This window comes from Spinacia oleracea, chromosome 6 (genome assembly GCF_020520425.1).
Source record: "Spinacia oleracea cultivar Varoflay chromosome 6, BTI_SOV_V1, whole genome shotgun sequence".
NCBI lineage: Eukaryota > Viridiplantae > Streptophyta > Magnoliopsida > Caryophyllales > Amaranthaceae > Spinacia > Spinacia oleracea.
The window spans coordinates 38,146,508-38,161,330 of record NC_079492.1 but is presented as its reverse complement, the minus strand read 5'-3'; the positions used below and the strand labels follow the sequence as shown (position 1 = coordinate 38,161,330).

Below are 14,823 nucleotides of genomic sequence, written 5' to 3'. Positions count from 1 at the left end.
CGTATTATCGTATTCAGTTCTATCGTCATATTTGACTTTTCTTTAACAAGATTATAAATACTCTTGATTGTGATCATATAAACAAATGAGCACCAGTGGTCTAGTGGTAGAATAGTACCCTGCCACGGTACAGACCCGGGTTCGATTCCCGGCTGGTGCATAATTATTTTTTGTGTTATATTTTCTACTCCGTACAAGAAAACCCAGAAAGTCCTACATATTGTTGGTCAAATAAAGTAATAAACCACCTACAACTTCCAAAACATTCCCAACTTTTCTTACGCTTTCCCTTTTGGCTTGTGGCGAAAAGCCAGTGGGAGGCCTTTGTCAAAGACTCAAAGTGCATTTTAACTTTGCACTCTTAAACGCCAAAAATTTTAAATTTATAATTTGACTAATGAGCTCCGGATTAATTTTAAAAAGTATATACCTTGTGTATTTGGCCCTGTTTAGTTCATCTTATTTTCGTAAAAGTATATATCTTGTGTATTATGAAATATTATGGTGTGGGCTAACAAGATATCTTAATGTTCGACATCCATCTGGTAAGTCCAACTATATACATAGTACGGAGTACAAGCTAATTATAAGTACGAGTATATTCTGCTCGATCATAACGTTTTATACTCCACACTACGCACAATGAAAAGAGCGAGAAAAAAAAAGAAACATGAGAGGCCTAAGTTTTCTAGAGAGAGAGTGAAAACCCTAAGTTGGTCTAGCCCCCTTCACAAGCTCAATTTGTTCACAGATCTAAGTTTTGCCTTGCAAAACTCTTCGTCTTCCTCCTTGTCCTCTTACCGGAAAGAGATTCTCCAAAAAATCTCTAGACTAAGCCTTAATAGGGGTAATTATAGCTTCCTTGGCAGCAGATTGGTGCCTCGTTTGTATCGAGGTGAACTTCCTCTTTCCCGTCCTTCAGATTGCCTTCATCAGCAAGGCAAGATTGATCCAAAGGTGGAGATTGATGCTGAGTCACTAGATCTTGGGTTTTTCAACAATAATGATGGTTTAATGGGGTTAATTAAAGGTTTTACTCCACTAATACATTTTTACCGTCCTGTTTGGGCCAATGGAGGAGCTTATCCATTTGCAGGAGCAATAAGATTTCTTCTATTTCCAAAAAATGTCGCAGGGAAGTCCTTCTCTATACTCTTCTTTGCCTTTTCACTCCAATTCTGTCATTTATTACTTGGGTTCGCGTTTTTTCAATGCTTGCATTTTGTTGGGTTGTGTTTCGATTTTAGCTGTGTGATGATTACTCAGTTGTTGCAATTTATTTCTGGCTTTCTAGATCCTTCTGTGGTTGTTTTCAATCTTATGTGGTTTTTTCTTGCAACCATTAGTATTCTTAAGTCTTTAACTCAAGCCTATAAATACTGGTCTTTTTTCTTCAGTAGTAGCACCTTCTCCACGTTTTTCAGTCTTCATCAAATTAGCTCTGTCTTTTCTTCTTGTGTGTTTGCAAGGTTAAACTTCCCAATTTTAGTGAAAATTCCCAGTTCCAGTCCTAGTCTTTGGGTTTTAATGTCTAACAACCCTGTAGTGCCTAGCTATGCCTCACTTCTTAAGAAGAACCCTTCTCCAGTTTCCAATGAATCTCAACCTACCAGCTTACCTAGTGATCCAGGTTCTTCCAGCTTCTTCAGCCACCCCACCCATAGCTCCTTTCTCTTGGGAGGTAGCAGTCTTAATCATGATTCCAATCCCCCACCTAAGGACAGTTCACACAGTAATGCACCACAGGTTCCTGGTTCGAATAGTGCCACCATCACCTTAGATGCCCCTAAACTTGACAATGAGCAAGTCAAGCTTATGGAAGCATCCTGTCTGTTTCGGAAAGTATGGGGGTAATTTGTGCCACAAGCTGCTGTTATAGCTAGGATGAAGAAAGACTGGTCTTTTTTGAGGGGTGAGGTTTCTCTTAGGTTCATTCGGAATGGTTGGTTTCTCATCAAATTTTCTAACCCCCATGACAAGGATGAGGTTTGGGAGGGTAGACCTTGGTTTGTGCAGGGTCTTAATTTTGTTCTCTTGCCTTGGAGAGCCTCCTTCAAAGCTCAGTTTAGCTCCATTACCCATGTGGATCAATGGGTGAAAATCCCCTTTCTCCCTACTGAGTACTGGACTTGGCACTACCTAAACCAGATTTCCAGTTGTGTAGGTCAACCCATCAAACTTGACAAATTCACTTCTGAAAACACTGAAAAGGGACAGTTTGCTAGAGTTTGTCTCAACCTTAATATAACCAAGCCTGTGCCTAGGTCTATCACTCTTAACTTTGGTTATGATATCCATGAGTAATTTCTGTCTTATGAAGGTGTTTGGGAGGTTTGCCCTCTCTGTGGTGATCCAAACCACTTTCTGAATGCTTGTCCTAAGAGGCCTCCTCCCTGTCTTAAGCTGGTTGTGGCTCAACTGAACGAGGCTAAACTGTCCATGGGGATGCCTGGGGATAGTGGAGGGCAAGCCACTCCTTCTGACTGGCTGGCTGTGGTGCCAAGAAGAAGAGCCAAACCCAGGAGTAATACAAGGAAGTCCCATGCCAAGCCTTATCATCATCCTCCTCCTGTCCAGACTAGACCTTTACACTCCCCTTCTCATGGGTTGGGTGCTGGTTTGCCTGTCATTCCCCTTGCCAACAGCTTTCAGGGTCTACAGGATTTCCAAGTGTCTACTGGAGACACCATTACTCTCAATCCTCCTGCAGTTCAACCCTATGAGGATATTCTGCCGGATTTTGACCCACTGGAGCTTGCTCCACTTGGTGTCAAGGATGTTCAGGGGGATGATGAGCTTGATATGGACTTGGAGATTTGTGATGGTGATGGTTTTGATGAGAATGACCCGATTTTTTCTGACTGCGCTCCTCCCATGGAAACTGAGAACTCTAAGAGAAGGAAGAGAGGTGATGGTGATCTCTCTCCTTCTCCTTTTGCTGGTTGACTTGTGTGTCTCCTTCTACTACTTTTTGGATGTTAAATATCTCAACACATCTTTTTGACCAGTTTTTACCGGTAGTTATGCCTTTAGGGTTTAGTAGTGATATGCTTAGCTTGTTCAGCTGGTTTATTTTCTCCTACAGGTTCTTTTTTTTCTGCTTTTGTAAACCTGTAGGTAGCTTCTTAGCTAGGCATACTACTACTGTAGTTAATCAGCTTCAGCAATCTTGCATTGTGCCTAATTATAATATTAATGATATTTTGACTTTAATGGCTTTTGATCTTAGTTGGCTATCTTTATTTCGTTGTTTGCCTTGGCTTCATGTTATCTTGGACTTTAAACTGTGGAACAGTTCTTTTGCCTTGATCAGAATCAAGGTTAGACTTTGGACCACCTCTTGGTTCCCTTTCAAATGGAGGAACCTAAGTTTCAGGAAGCTCTTTGCTTGGTGCCTTTTGGTTGAGTCCAAAGATAGCCATTGGTTCATCTCCTATGATGTAGTAAGAAACATTGCATGTTTCCTACCTGAGGACCTTTTTGTTCTAAATAACCATCACCTCCACATGTCAATTTGGTTCCTTTACTTGGTGTCTTGGTCAACTTTTCAAATGTTGTTTAGTAACTTCTGGCTAACTTTCAATTCTGTTTTTGTCTTCTCAGTTGGTATTTTACTCATACCTTCAATGCACAAGTATGGCGTTTCCACTCCTGGACTTCGAACATTTTTTGCTCCTTCTCCTGGAATGTCAATGATGTTCCTCTAAACTTTGTTTATGTAATAAGCTTTCCTTTTCAGTACAAAGTTGTTGCTTTAATTCGTTTGATCTTAGCCTCCATTGCTTGGGCTAACTGGAACCGGACTTTGTTCCGCTTTGAAACATATGGGCTAAAGGCCTCTTATTTGTGCTAATTCATAATTATGAAAATTCTCACATGGAATATTCAAGGAGGTAAAAAACTCCAAGCAATTGGTGATATCAACCACTACATCACCACCTTTAAACCAGACATTTTATTCATTCTTGAAACTATGACGACTAATTCCACTAGTAGAAATGTAATCAGAGGTTTTCGTTTCCAAAAGCATATAATTATCAACCCTATGGGGCATAGTGGTGGACTTTGGGTCTTCTGGAATAACGACTCAATTCTGGTTCAAAACTACACGCTTGTGGATCGGTGTGCTCACCTTAACGTATTATATAAACCAACTAACGACCAGATTCTAGTATCAGGGGCATACTTCCCCGCTCAAAACCCAAACAAAGACCATTTCTGGGAGTCAATGTCTACTTTTTACGAAAATATCCACACCCCTTGGATTCTAGTCGGCGATTTCAACGAACTTTTACAACCTTCAGATAAGCTCGGGGGTAACCCTGTCACTCAAAACCAATGTCAAAGACTTCCCAGATTTATCAATAGGATCAATGCTACAGACATCGCTTGTCTGCAACAGTCTTTCTCCTGGAAATCCCAATCCCACCCAGGATTATATCAACGACTAGATCGAGCCATTGCTAGCACTAGCTTCGCCCACGAATTCCCGAATGCTTTTATAAAGTATGGTACCTTCACGAGCTCAGACCACGCCCCCATGTTCTTCGACACAAACTCAGAGGCGTTACCGTCTAACAGAATCTGCAGATTCCAGAACTCGTGGACTCTGTATGAAGAACCAACTAAAATTGTTAAACAAAAGTGGAACTCAAATATTCAAGGTTCGAGATTCTTTAGAATAAGAACCAAACTCTCCAGTATTAAAGATGACCTAAAATTATGGGCCAAGGAAAGATTTTCCCATAAAACCATGCAACTTAAAGCAAACGCAGATAAAATCCAAGAATTGGAAGATAAACTGATTTCACAACCTTTCAACCCTATATGGAAAAATCACCTTCTCAGAATGCTAAAGCAACGAGAAAGAATTCTTATTCATAGACAGTATGCCTGGAAAAGCGCAGCAAAGAAAACCTGGCTTAACCAAGGCGACAGGAACACCAGATTTTTCCATCAGATTATGAAGCATAGAGCGGCTACAAATCATATCTACAGACTAAAAAATGAGGACAATGCATGGGAAGAAGGTTAGGAAAATGTTCAAAAAATTCTTTACGAATCTTTTAAAAACAGGTTTAAGTCCTCCGTCCAAAATGGTAGGACTTTTAATCGGGATTTTCTGCCACAATTAGTTACTAGTGCAGAGAGTGAAAATCTAGTTTCCCCCTTCTCTGATGATGAAATCAAGGAGAGTTTCTTCAGTATGAATCCACTTAAGGCTCCAGGATCAGACGGGGTTGGTCCGAAATTCTACCAAACTTACTGGAAAACTATTGGGCCAGAGATCTCTTTAGCGATCAAGAGTTTTTTCTCTCATGGTCATCTACCGCCTTTTCTTAATCACACACTGATAGCCCTTATCCCTAAAAATGACAATCCTGAGAATCCCAACCACTTTAGGCCAATCAGTCTTTGTAGTACGATCTATAAGGCTATCTCTAAACTCCTAGTCACTAGGCTAAGCCCTTTTCTTAAGAAACACATTAGCCCCTTTCAAAATGCCTTCACCCTTGGTAGATCAATTCACGATAACCTCCTGCTGGTGCAAGAAATTCTGAATGTTTTTAAAAAATCAAAATCGAAAACTGGCTGGTGTGCGCTTAAGCTAGATATGGAAAAAGCCTACGATAGGATAGAATGGGACTTCCTATGGGCAGTTCTAGACAAATTGGGATTCCCGACAACCTGGATCAACTGGGTTAAAGCAACGGTCACAACAGTATCTTACTCCCTTAAAGTTAATAACGAGACGACCAAGTTTTTTACCCCATCTAGGGGCTTAAGACAAGGCGACCCTCTTTCGCCGTATCTCTTCATCATCTGTATGGAAGTCTTTATAATTATGCTTAACAATGCTAGTGCGAGGCCCAGCCAGGGACTGGGGTTTAAAATTGCTCCGCAGACCGCTAAAATTCCATGTCTTATGTTCGCAGACGACAGTCTACTCCTTTGTAAAGCCACAAACTCTGCTTGCCATAACCTTCTAAAAATCATTACTGATATCTGTCAACTCTCGGGACAACTCGTCAACTTCCATAAATCGGCTATTATTTTCTCAAAGAATATCACTCATTCAAAGAGAGACTCTCTTGCTAGCATATTCAACATGACAAAATCCATGTCGCTGGGTAGATACCTGGGCGCCCACTTCTCGGGATTCACCCCCACCAGAGCAGACTATCAACGCATTCTGCAAAAAAACGAAAACCGCATCAACTCATGGCAGGCCAATTTTCTGTCTAAAGCAGGAAGAATGACTCTCATTCAGAGTAACCTCGAGTCGCTTCCAGCCTACATCTACTCCTCCTTCCTGATTCCGCAAAAGCTATGTCATCAAATGGATGTTTTTCACCGTCAATTCTTTTGGAACCAAAACAGAACAGGGAATGCACTCCCTCTAATCGCCTGGAAAAAAGTCTGTCAACCCAAGGAGCAAGGGGGTCTCGGCCTACGAAGAACTTATCCGCTAAATAGAGCCTTCATAGCTAAACTTGGTTGGAAAGTCCTAATAGACGAAGATAATATGTGGGCTAAAATTATGCGTAAGAAATATCTCCAAAATAACAATTTTTTCTCAGCAAAAAAGAAATCTAGAGACTCGCCTATCTGTTCCAGTATTCTTAACCAAAGAGAAATTCTTAGAAAAGGTATAAGGTGGAAACTAGGGAATGGAAACACCATTAATTTTTGGAAAGACAATTGGATTGGTCAATACGCCTTGGCTGAGTTTCCGGGTATATCTACGAATCTTATTGACAATAGTAAGACTGTAAGCTTTTTCATTGACGAGACTAAAAACTGGGATATTGCAAAGTTATATTCAGTTCTTCCTCCTGATGCGGTCCAATTGATTAGAGGAATTCCTATTCCTGTCAACAACCTACAGGACATTCCCATCTGGGGCTACACAAATTCTGGGGACTTTTCAGTTAAATCTGCAACCTGGCTTGCTCACGACCTCCCCAAAACTGACGACAAATGGAAGTTTAGATGGATCTGGAAGCTTAATATAGCTCCGAAACTGAAATTTTTCCTTTGGCAAATCAGTCATAAAAGCCTCCCAACCAAAGAAACGCTTTTCCATAGGAAAATCATTCCTACAAATTGCTGCCCAAGATGTCATCAAGCTAGCGAAAACTTAGATCACCTATTCCTCCATTGTGAACACTCAAAAAATGTTTGGACTCACAGACTCACTAAAAACTGGCTAGAATTCACCTTCCCTATGACCGATTTTTTCAAAACCCTAGACTACCTCAGACGAAACCAGGTTGCTCTTCGCAAATTCATTAACCTATGCTGGATTATTTGGAAGGAACGTAATGCCTTAGTTTTCTCCAACACGAAGGTCTCTACTTGCCGCTGTTTCTTCAGAGCCCTCAATACCTTTAAAGAATGGGAACTCAGACTCCTTATTGACTCTCATCAACTTAGAGGTACCCATTTCACCACTCATTCATCTACTCCTAACCAATCATCCACTTCTACCACCATCCTTGTGAGGTGGTTTCCGCCCCCCACGGGCGCCTTCAAACTAAATTTCGATGGTTCTCGCAAATCTTCGTCAGCAGCAGGAGGAATCATTATCAGAAACAGCACCGGGACTGCTATCGAGGCTAAGGCTTTCAACTTCGGCAACTCTCAAGTCTATATGGCCGAAGCCCTGGCCCTTCACAAAGGAATCCAAGAAGCAATAAGACTAGGTATAAAGGATATTCACATCGAAGGAGATAATCTACTAGTGATTAACTCTTTAAAAGGTACTTGGAAGCCCCCTTGGAAACTGCAAAACATTATTCATGACAGCAAGATTCTCCTTCAGCTGTTTGACTCAGCTCACATCAATCACATATACAGAGAAGCAAACAGAGCAGCAGATTGGATTGCTAATGTAGGTCATCTTATTTGTAATCCTATGTGTATTTCCCCGAACTCCAGCCCCAAGTTAGACGAAATTGTACAGAGTGACTACTTAGGCTACACCCTTGTGCGAAGGGGTACCTAAGTTCATTTTTCTTACCTTTAAAAAAATATATATATATATATATATATCTTGTGTATTTGGCCCTGTTCAGTTCATCTTATTTTCGTAAATAAGAGAAAGTCAGGTGGATAGAGTACAGTATTTATATATAGCTGTATATTTCACAAATTCTATATTACTCCATATATTTTTGAATGGCTGAACAAATCTATATCTAGTATTTAAAAAGGAAAACCATAGATAATTGGATGACACATGTCACCTCATCTACCCTCCATACATTTGTTTTGTTTTTTTTTTCCTTTCAATTTTTTCTTTTGTTATTTGTTATACGAAGTATTTTACAGCTTCAACACCTCTTCCATAGTTCCACTACATCTCTCTTTAACACTCAATATTAATTCATCATTTAATTTATATATTTTTTCAACTTCCTATAAATTATATATTCCAACTAAAATCACAAACCTTAATAAAATTAGCACTTCAAAAGACGGTTAAATAACCACGACTCCGTATATAATTGTCTGTTTTTTAAACAGGCTCAAAAACTAATTATTCTTAAATCAACACTAGTCTTTTTAATGGGTGATGCTTACAAGTTAGAACTCGAATATTTCCTCTTTCTTATAATCCCTGTAATAGAGTAAACAAATAATATTAATAAACTGATATCAACAATTATCCATATGCCAAAACAAATGCTGAGTATTTAATTTTGATCCATATAATTGATACAGACAATAAATTAGAAATGCAAAAAATTTGATGAGATTTTTTTTTTTTTTTTTTTGAAGGGAAATAATTTGATGAGATTCTTTGTTATGATTTGTATTCTCCATCTAAAACATTTTAGCCGGAAATTGATTATGATACTCCGTACTAAAAAGAAGTTAAAAATATTGTAAATTTAAGCTACTGATCTACTCTGTATAAGCTAGGATCGGATCTTTTCCGTCCAATAAAAAGTTAGGAATCTTTTTACTATATATGTATGTATGTATTTATTTATTTATTTATTTATTTATTTAATGATATGAGTATGAGTATGAATATACGTATACCCTACAATTTGTCGTATTTTTAGACAAAACCAAGCTAGCACTTCCCACTGAATTCCATTTCCACCAAGCTTGGAAACTGACAGAAAATGACGATTCTACTCTATCCTTCATTCATAGAATCCAACTTTTTCTTTTTGTAACATAACATAACATTAATAATAATAATAATAATACTTACACCCAAAAAAATAATAACAATAATATCAAAATTGAGTGATTATATTACTTCATTCTGGCGTGGCAAGATAAGAGCAAACCTTTTTTGACGTATATATGTCAACACTATTTTGTAACACATCCAAAGACGATAAATGAGAAACATAATCGGTCCAATTATTATTAAAAGAAAAAAAAAAAAAACTTGAATTGGTGGATCCATATATGTTGCAATCATTTCCTCACCTTATCATCATCATCTTACGAAAGATTGTACTAGTAGTAGGTATATATGAGTGAACTGCCTCTTTCGAAATCGGATTAATGCATCAAGATATTTATAAAATTGGTTTTTAAGGTGTATTTAATTTATTTGTAGTACACTAATCGATCGAGCACTTTTTCATTATCAATAAATTAAACCTTTTCAGAGATAATATCTACGGAATACTACGTAGTTCATCTGTACACATTCTGTTCCATAATTATACTCTTGTTTGAATAAAAGTACATAATTTATAAAAAAGTGGAATATAATACACAGAAAATCGGAATATAATACATTAATTTGCATGAGAAAATGGAATATAATACGTGGGAAATGGAGTACATATTTTTATGTTGTTATGATTTTTAATTAATATACGAAGTAGTAATGGAAAGGTGGAGAATTGAATTAAAAAAAAAATTGGGACGCTCGAATGAGAAATCCATATTATAATTATGAAACGGAGAAAATACCAATTTAAGGTATTCGTAGTATAAAGTTTGTAAGAACAAAACACGGAGATTATATTAATTATAGCACGATCACAAAAATGTATAATCAAATTAATCATGGTTGTTCATTAATTGTATATGTATACCGTATACGCACTATAATGTGCTCCATATACTTCATGTGCTTATTTTGAACAAGTATCTTTAATTATCAATAAGCAAAAAATAACAAAAGTGATACTTACTTATAAATGAATCTAACATGTAAGATCCTTCATAAATATATTTTTATTCGGTATAAATCATTATAAATAAATAAAATACAATATGTGAATAAAGTAAAGTGTTTCACATAAAAAGAAACTGTTCCGGTGTTGTAAAGATGGAAACAATGGGCTTCGAATGAAGGCCCCTTTGTATGTGTTGAAGATCTTGCCTGTTTGAATGAGTGGAGTCCGAATTCACCTGCACAAGAGCAAAGTCACTAGCCTCGGGGGTGTTTCCGAGGAAAGCCCCTCCGATGCCTAAGTAAGAATGATGCTCGGATTCTAGAGAGAAGTTCTCTAGAAGAGTAGTCTTAAGGCGGTAAATTGGACGTACCTTGAGGTGTGAGCCTTGGCGGCCTATTTATAGTGTTTGCATAATAAATGCCCATAGGTCATTTATTGCTATTGGGCCTTGGGCCTTAATGGATGGCTGAATAGCCACTGGTAGGTTCGATGTTGTTGTTTAGAGCCATTGGGCTTTGGACTTAGTGGCCCAATTGAGAGTCAATTGGGAGCCCAAACAACATGCCCCCCAGACCCGGTCCATTTAGAATTAAATGGGTGGGTTTCCAGCTGTCAGAAGTCCGAAAGTTCCCTCTCTTTTTTGAAAAGGGATGATTTGCATTGATGACGAGTGTTGGGAGTTGTATTGTGTCGTGGCGATCGTGGGTTGAGGAAGTTGATGCGCCCCTTTTCTTTTCTATAAATACGGGGTGCGTTGCTCTTTTCGAACTTTTTACTCCTTCTTTCAAACCCATTCTCTCTCTAAATTCCGGCGATCGCAGTGCAATTTGTTTCTTCAGATCTACGAAATTCGGCCAACTTTAGACTTCGGGAACTTGTGTTGTTCGTTTTATCGGCGAATTCCGCTTCGGAAAAAGGTAATTTGTTTCTGAATTCTCCTTTTTTCTTCGTTTTTCCTTCTACCCCTCAATCTCAACCCTAGACCGAGAATTCGCGGCCATGGCAAAGAATAGGGGCAAGAGCAAGTTCGTCGTTGGCTCCTCTAGTGAGAGGGAGAACGTGCCTTCGGGAAGGTTACCGAAAACTTCGAGGGGTCGGCCTTCGGAGAGGCCAGTGGAGAGGCGTTCGACTGGTTGGGATGCTTCAAAAGACGATGTTGTTGGCGGGTCTAGCGTGTCTGAACGCGCAACTTCTGGTAAGAAAGCTGGCTCTTCGGGTGTGCGCCGCTCTTACCCTGAGTTTCCAGTTCATTGGACTGAAGCTGATCCGCAGGGCAAGTATGCCCCGATTCTGCATGAGACCACTAAGATCGATGGTCCCTTGGAAAAATCGGTCAGTGGTGACTGGTTGGTGGAGGCGAAGCTGGGGCATTACCATCGGAGGGCCGAAGAGTTATACGGAATCCAGCACGCCTTGGGGTACTGGTGCGAGCTTCCCGACCAGGAGCGTCCTCGGGTGACTCATCCGCCGAGGGGGTTCATCTCTGTGTATACTCATCATTTGGAGAACGGTCTCCGCTTTCCTTTGGATCCCTTCGTTTCCGAGCTCCTGGTGTCGTACAACATCAGTTTGGCCCAGCTTACCCCCAAATCTATGAGGCACATCATCGGATTTAGATGGGTGTGCGATTTTATTAACTTTCCATGTTCTGTTGCCGTGTTTCGGGATCTGCACGATCTGTCTTTCAACCACGCTTCCAAGGGGGATGGGTATGGTTGGTGGACCATCATCAACAAAAGATCCCGAAGGAAGGGGGAGCCGAACTACATTACGGCCTACCCTTACCTCAGCTCTGATCATAATTGGAAGACGGAGTGGTTGTTCGTTCGTGTGCCGACAGATCCGAAGCATCCACATTTTTACCGCCCTCCGAAGTGGTTTGTGACTCCTGATCCTGATATGCGAAGCGTGGCTGCTCCGGATCGGAACCATCACCACTACGTGGATCTCCTCCAGTGGTTTTTGGCTCGGGAGGACAACTACAAATTGCCGTCCAACTGGCTCCCGAACCTCAACTATATCTTGCGGGAGGACATTCTTGCTGTTGCCGGTCTCAGCAGGATTTTTGACAGGGGTAGGTGTCTTTCGGCTGGGACCGTGCTTTAGTAAGTTTGTCCTCCTCCTTTTTGGTCTCGTTTTATTGACTTCGTTTTGTGCTTTGTTTCTGCAGAGTACGGCTTTAGCTGCGTTGATCCTGTGGTCTTGGGTATTTCTTTGGATCTGAAGACCATTCACGACTCGGCCCCTGATTATAAGTTCGGGAAGGAGAATCCTCGTAATCCTCGCTTGAAGGATTACGTGCTGTCTCCGTCGGGTGTCGCTCGGATATCTGAAGTTCGAGCTGATCCGTGGGATTCTGCCTCTTCTCCCGAAGCTGTTCCAGTGAAAGTCGTGCTCCCTGATTTGAGGACAACCTCGGATCCGGTGAGTGTTTCTATATCTCGAAGTCTTTTGTTTGTCTTTCTTTCTGGTTGGCCGTCGGCTAACGTCTTGGTCCTGGACCATCTTTTTAGGGTCCTGGGACTGACGCTGTGCCGCGTGCCGTTCCTTCGGTTTCATCTCCGGCTCGGATAGATATCTCTTTATCTAGGAACCGGGTACTTCGCGATTTTTCTTTATTCCTTCCTTTGTCTTCTTTTACATTTATTGACCCTTGGTTTCTTCTGTTTAGGATCAGCGCAAAAGGAAGGGCAGCACTCTTTTGAGGCCTTCTGCGCATCCGAAGAAGGCGAAAGCTTCTCAGTCTTCGGAGAAGGTATTTGTTCTGACTTAGAGCTTTTTGTGGTCCGTTCTCTCTTTTTCTGAAACTGACCTTTGAGCGTTTGCCCTGTAGGAAGTGGTTTCGGAAGTCATGCCTCCTCCCAAAAATCTCCTTCACTTCATGCCCTTGCCAGGGCAGAAGTTGAAGAGTGTGGTGGTTGCGGAACCGCCTCCCGTGGACCAACCGTTGGCTGAGGAAGATACCATCCCCTCTCCGCTGAAGCCGTCTGCTGCTTTAGGGATCGAGATCCAGGATATAACCAAGGTGATGGAGGCAATTGAAGCCGACCTTGTTCCTGGCTCGGATGTCCCTATTGTGGCCGAGCAGAAGGAAGAATCTGCTGACGTTTCTCTCGAAAGGGAGAAAAGTCCAGATAAGGAGATGGTGGATCTCACCGAAGCTCACATAGAGGTTCCCGAAGCTGAGAAGGAGGTCCCTTCTGCTGAGGAGGAGCAAACCAAGCAGGGTCTGACGAGGAAGAGGCGCCACTCGACCTTGGGCTCTACTTCGACCTCGGCCCTGGATAGACTGATCCACGCTGACCCTTGCTCGGATGTTCCGCTGAAACGGATCCCCGAGGAGGTAAGGGAGGCGATGGCTCGCTATGCTAGAGCCCCGGTTTTGGGGGAGAACCCCATGGCTCACGTGGGATCTTTGGTGGGTCCCGAAGCTGCACGGGAGAATCTTCTTCGGGCCAACCCGCAGTGGAGGGTTCCTGGAGCTGAGGAGAGGAACCCAGCTATGATGGCCCAATATTATCTGAATGAGGTAAGTGTTGGAAATTTTGTTTTGAGTTCCGTTTTTGGTTTTTGGTTTGTTGTTTTCTTCTTTCCTCATCTTTTCTCGTCTTTTCTTCTTTCCCAGGCTGTTTTCTGGTCCTCGTTCGCTTCCGAGTGTAGCTCGGTTGAGGAGAGGCAACTGAGGAGGTATCAGGAGGCTTATGCTCGTGATATCCCTGTCTTGGACCAGAAGGCTGGGCGGCTCATGGCCGAGATGGTGGAGATCAAGCAACTGTACCTTCAGTACAGTCGTGAGGCTAGGGAAGCGGCGGAACAGATCGGGGCCGAAGTTGGGAAGCTCACTTTCCAGGTTGAAGAGGATGCTGAAAAGATAGCTTCCTTCGACAGGGAGAGGAGAGAAATGGCTGCCAAGTTTGCGAGCGAACTTGAAGAAAAAGACAGTCTTCTCAAGGAGATGACGTCTAAATTTGAGGCGGCCATTAAGCAGAGCCAGGAAGCGGAGGCGAGGCTTCAGCAGTTTATCAAGCACCGGGAGATTGTTCAGAATCAAGCTGACAAGGTGCCCGTTCTCCAGCTGAAGATCCGAGAGAAGGATGCTGCCATTCGGAAGTTGGAGCAAGAGAGAGTTGACCTCTACACTGCTGATCAGTGTAGGGAGCAATACTGGAATGGCATCCTGGGTGCTCGGCGGATGTTCGCGAAGCATATGCCTCATTTCCCTTGGAATGAGAAGGTTCCGCTCTGGATGAGGGCCCAGGATCACTTGGTGGAGTGCCAGGCTGATCGAGACGAAGCTGAAGCTGAACGCCAAGCTGCTCTTGCAGAGGCTCGGGCCCAGAAGGCGGCTTCCGAAGGTGATACTACTGCTGGGGGTTCTTCGAAGGATGCTCCTCTGGGGGATGCTCCTGAGACTCCCAAGAGTTAGGGATTCGGGCAGTCGTCTTCTTCAGAGTCGGTCGGTTCCAGTTGAGGACTTCCGAACATGTGCTTGCCTTTCCCCCTTTTGCCTCGGCGCTGCGTTGTACTCATTTCTTTTTGTTTTCTTTAGTACTTCGGTAGGCCGGTATTGTCTGTTGATGGCTGCCGATTTTAACTGTTTCATTTTGTTTTCAATTTTTGAGGTTTTCAATGTATTTGTACTCTCCCCAAATATTGAATAAAAAAT

General features: G+C 41.7%; 1 protein-coding gene and 1 non-coding gene across 4 annotated transcripts; both read left to right on the top strand.

Moving 5' to 3' along the window:
• The first annotated feature begins 89 nt into the window (after positions 1-89).
• On the top strand, positions 90-160 carry TRNAG-GCC (transfer RNA glycine (anticodon GCC)). The gene has a single exon. It is a non-coding gene; the product is annotated as a tRNA-Gly (tRNA).
• Positions 161-11,738: 11,578 nt separating this feature from the next.
• Positions 11,739-14,670, top strand: LOC130463848 (uncharacterized). Of its 3 annotated transcripts, XM_056833112.1 has the most exons (4): positions 11,739-12,581; positions 12,829-12,912; positions 12,991-13,686; positions 13,783-14,670. In XM_056833112.1, the coding sequence occupies exons 3-4, from the start codon at positions 13,009-13,011 to the stop codon at positions 14,581-14,583; spliced, it is 1,479 nt and encodes a 492-aa protein (XP_056689090.1). In that variant the 5' UTR covers positions 11,739-12,581; positions 12,829-12,912; positions 12,991-13,008; the 3' UTR covers positions 14,584-14,670. The 3 variants fall into 3 exon arrangements, with proteins under 3 accessions (XP_056689090.1, XP_056689091.1, XP_056689089.1); XM_056833113.1 differs by lacking the exon at positions 11,739-12,581 and having other exon boundaries at positions 12,776-12,912; XM_056833111.1 differs by lacking the exons at positions 11,739-12,581; positions 12,829-12,912 and having other exon boundaries at positions 12,918-13,686.
• The last annotated feature ends 153 nt before the right edge of the window (positions 14,671-14,823 follow it).

Bases quoted from the DNA above. Each gene is read 5' to 3' on its own strand.
- LOC130463848 (XM_056833112.1), top strand. From the start codon at position 13,009: ATGCCTCCTCCCAAAAATCTCCTTCACTTCATGCCCTTGCCAGGGCAG. The intron at 13,687-13,782 runs GTAAGTGTTGGA...CTTCTTTCCCAG, and splicing joins CCCAATATTATCTGAATGAG to GCTGTTTTCTGGTCCTCGTT.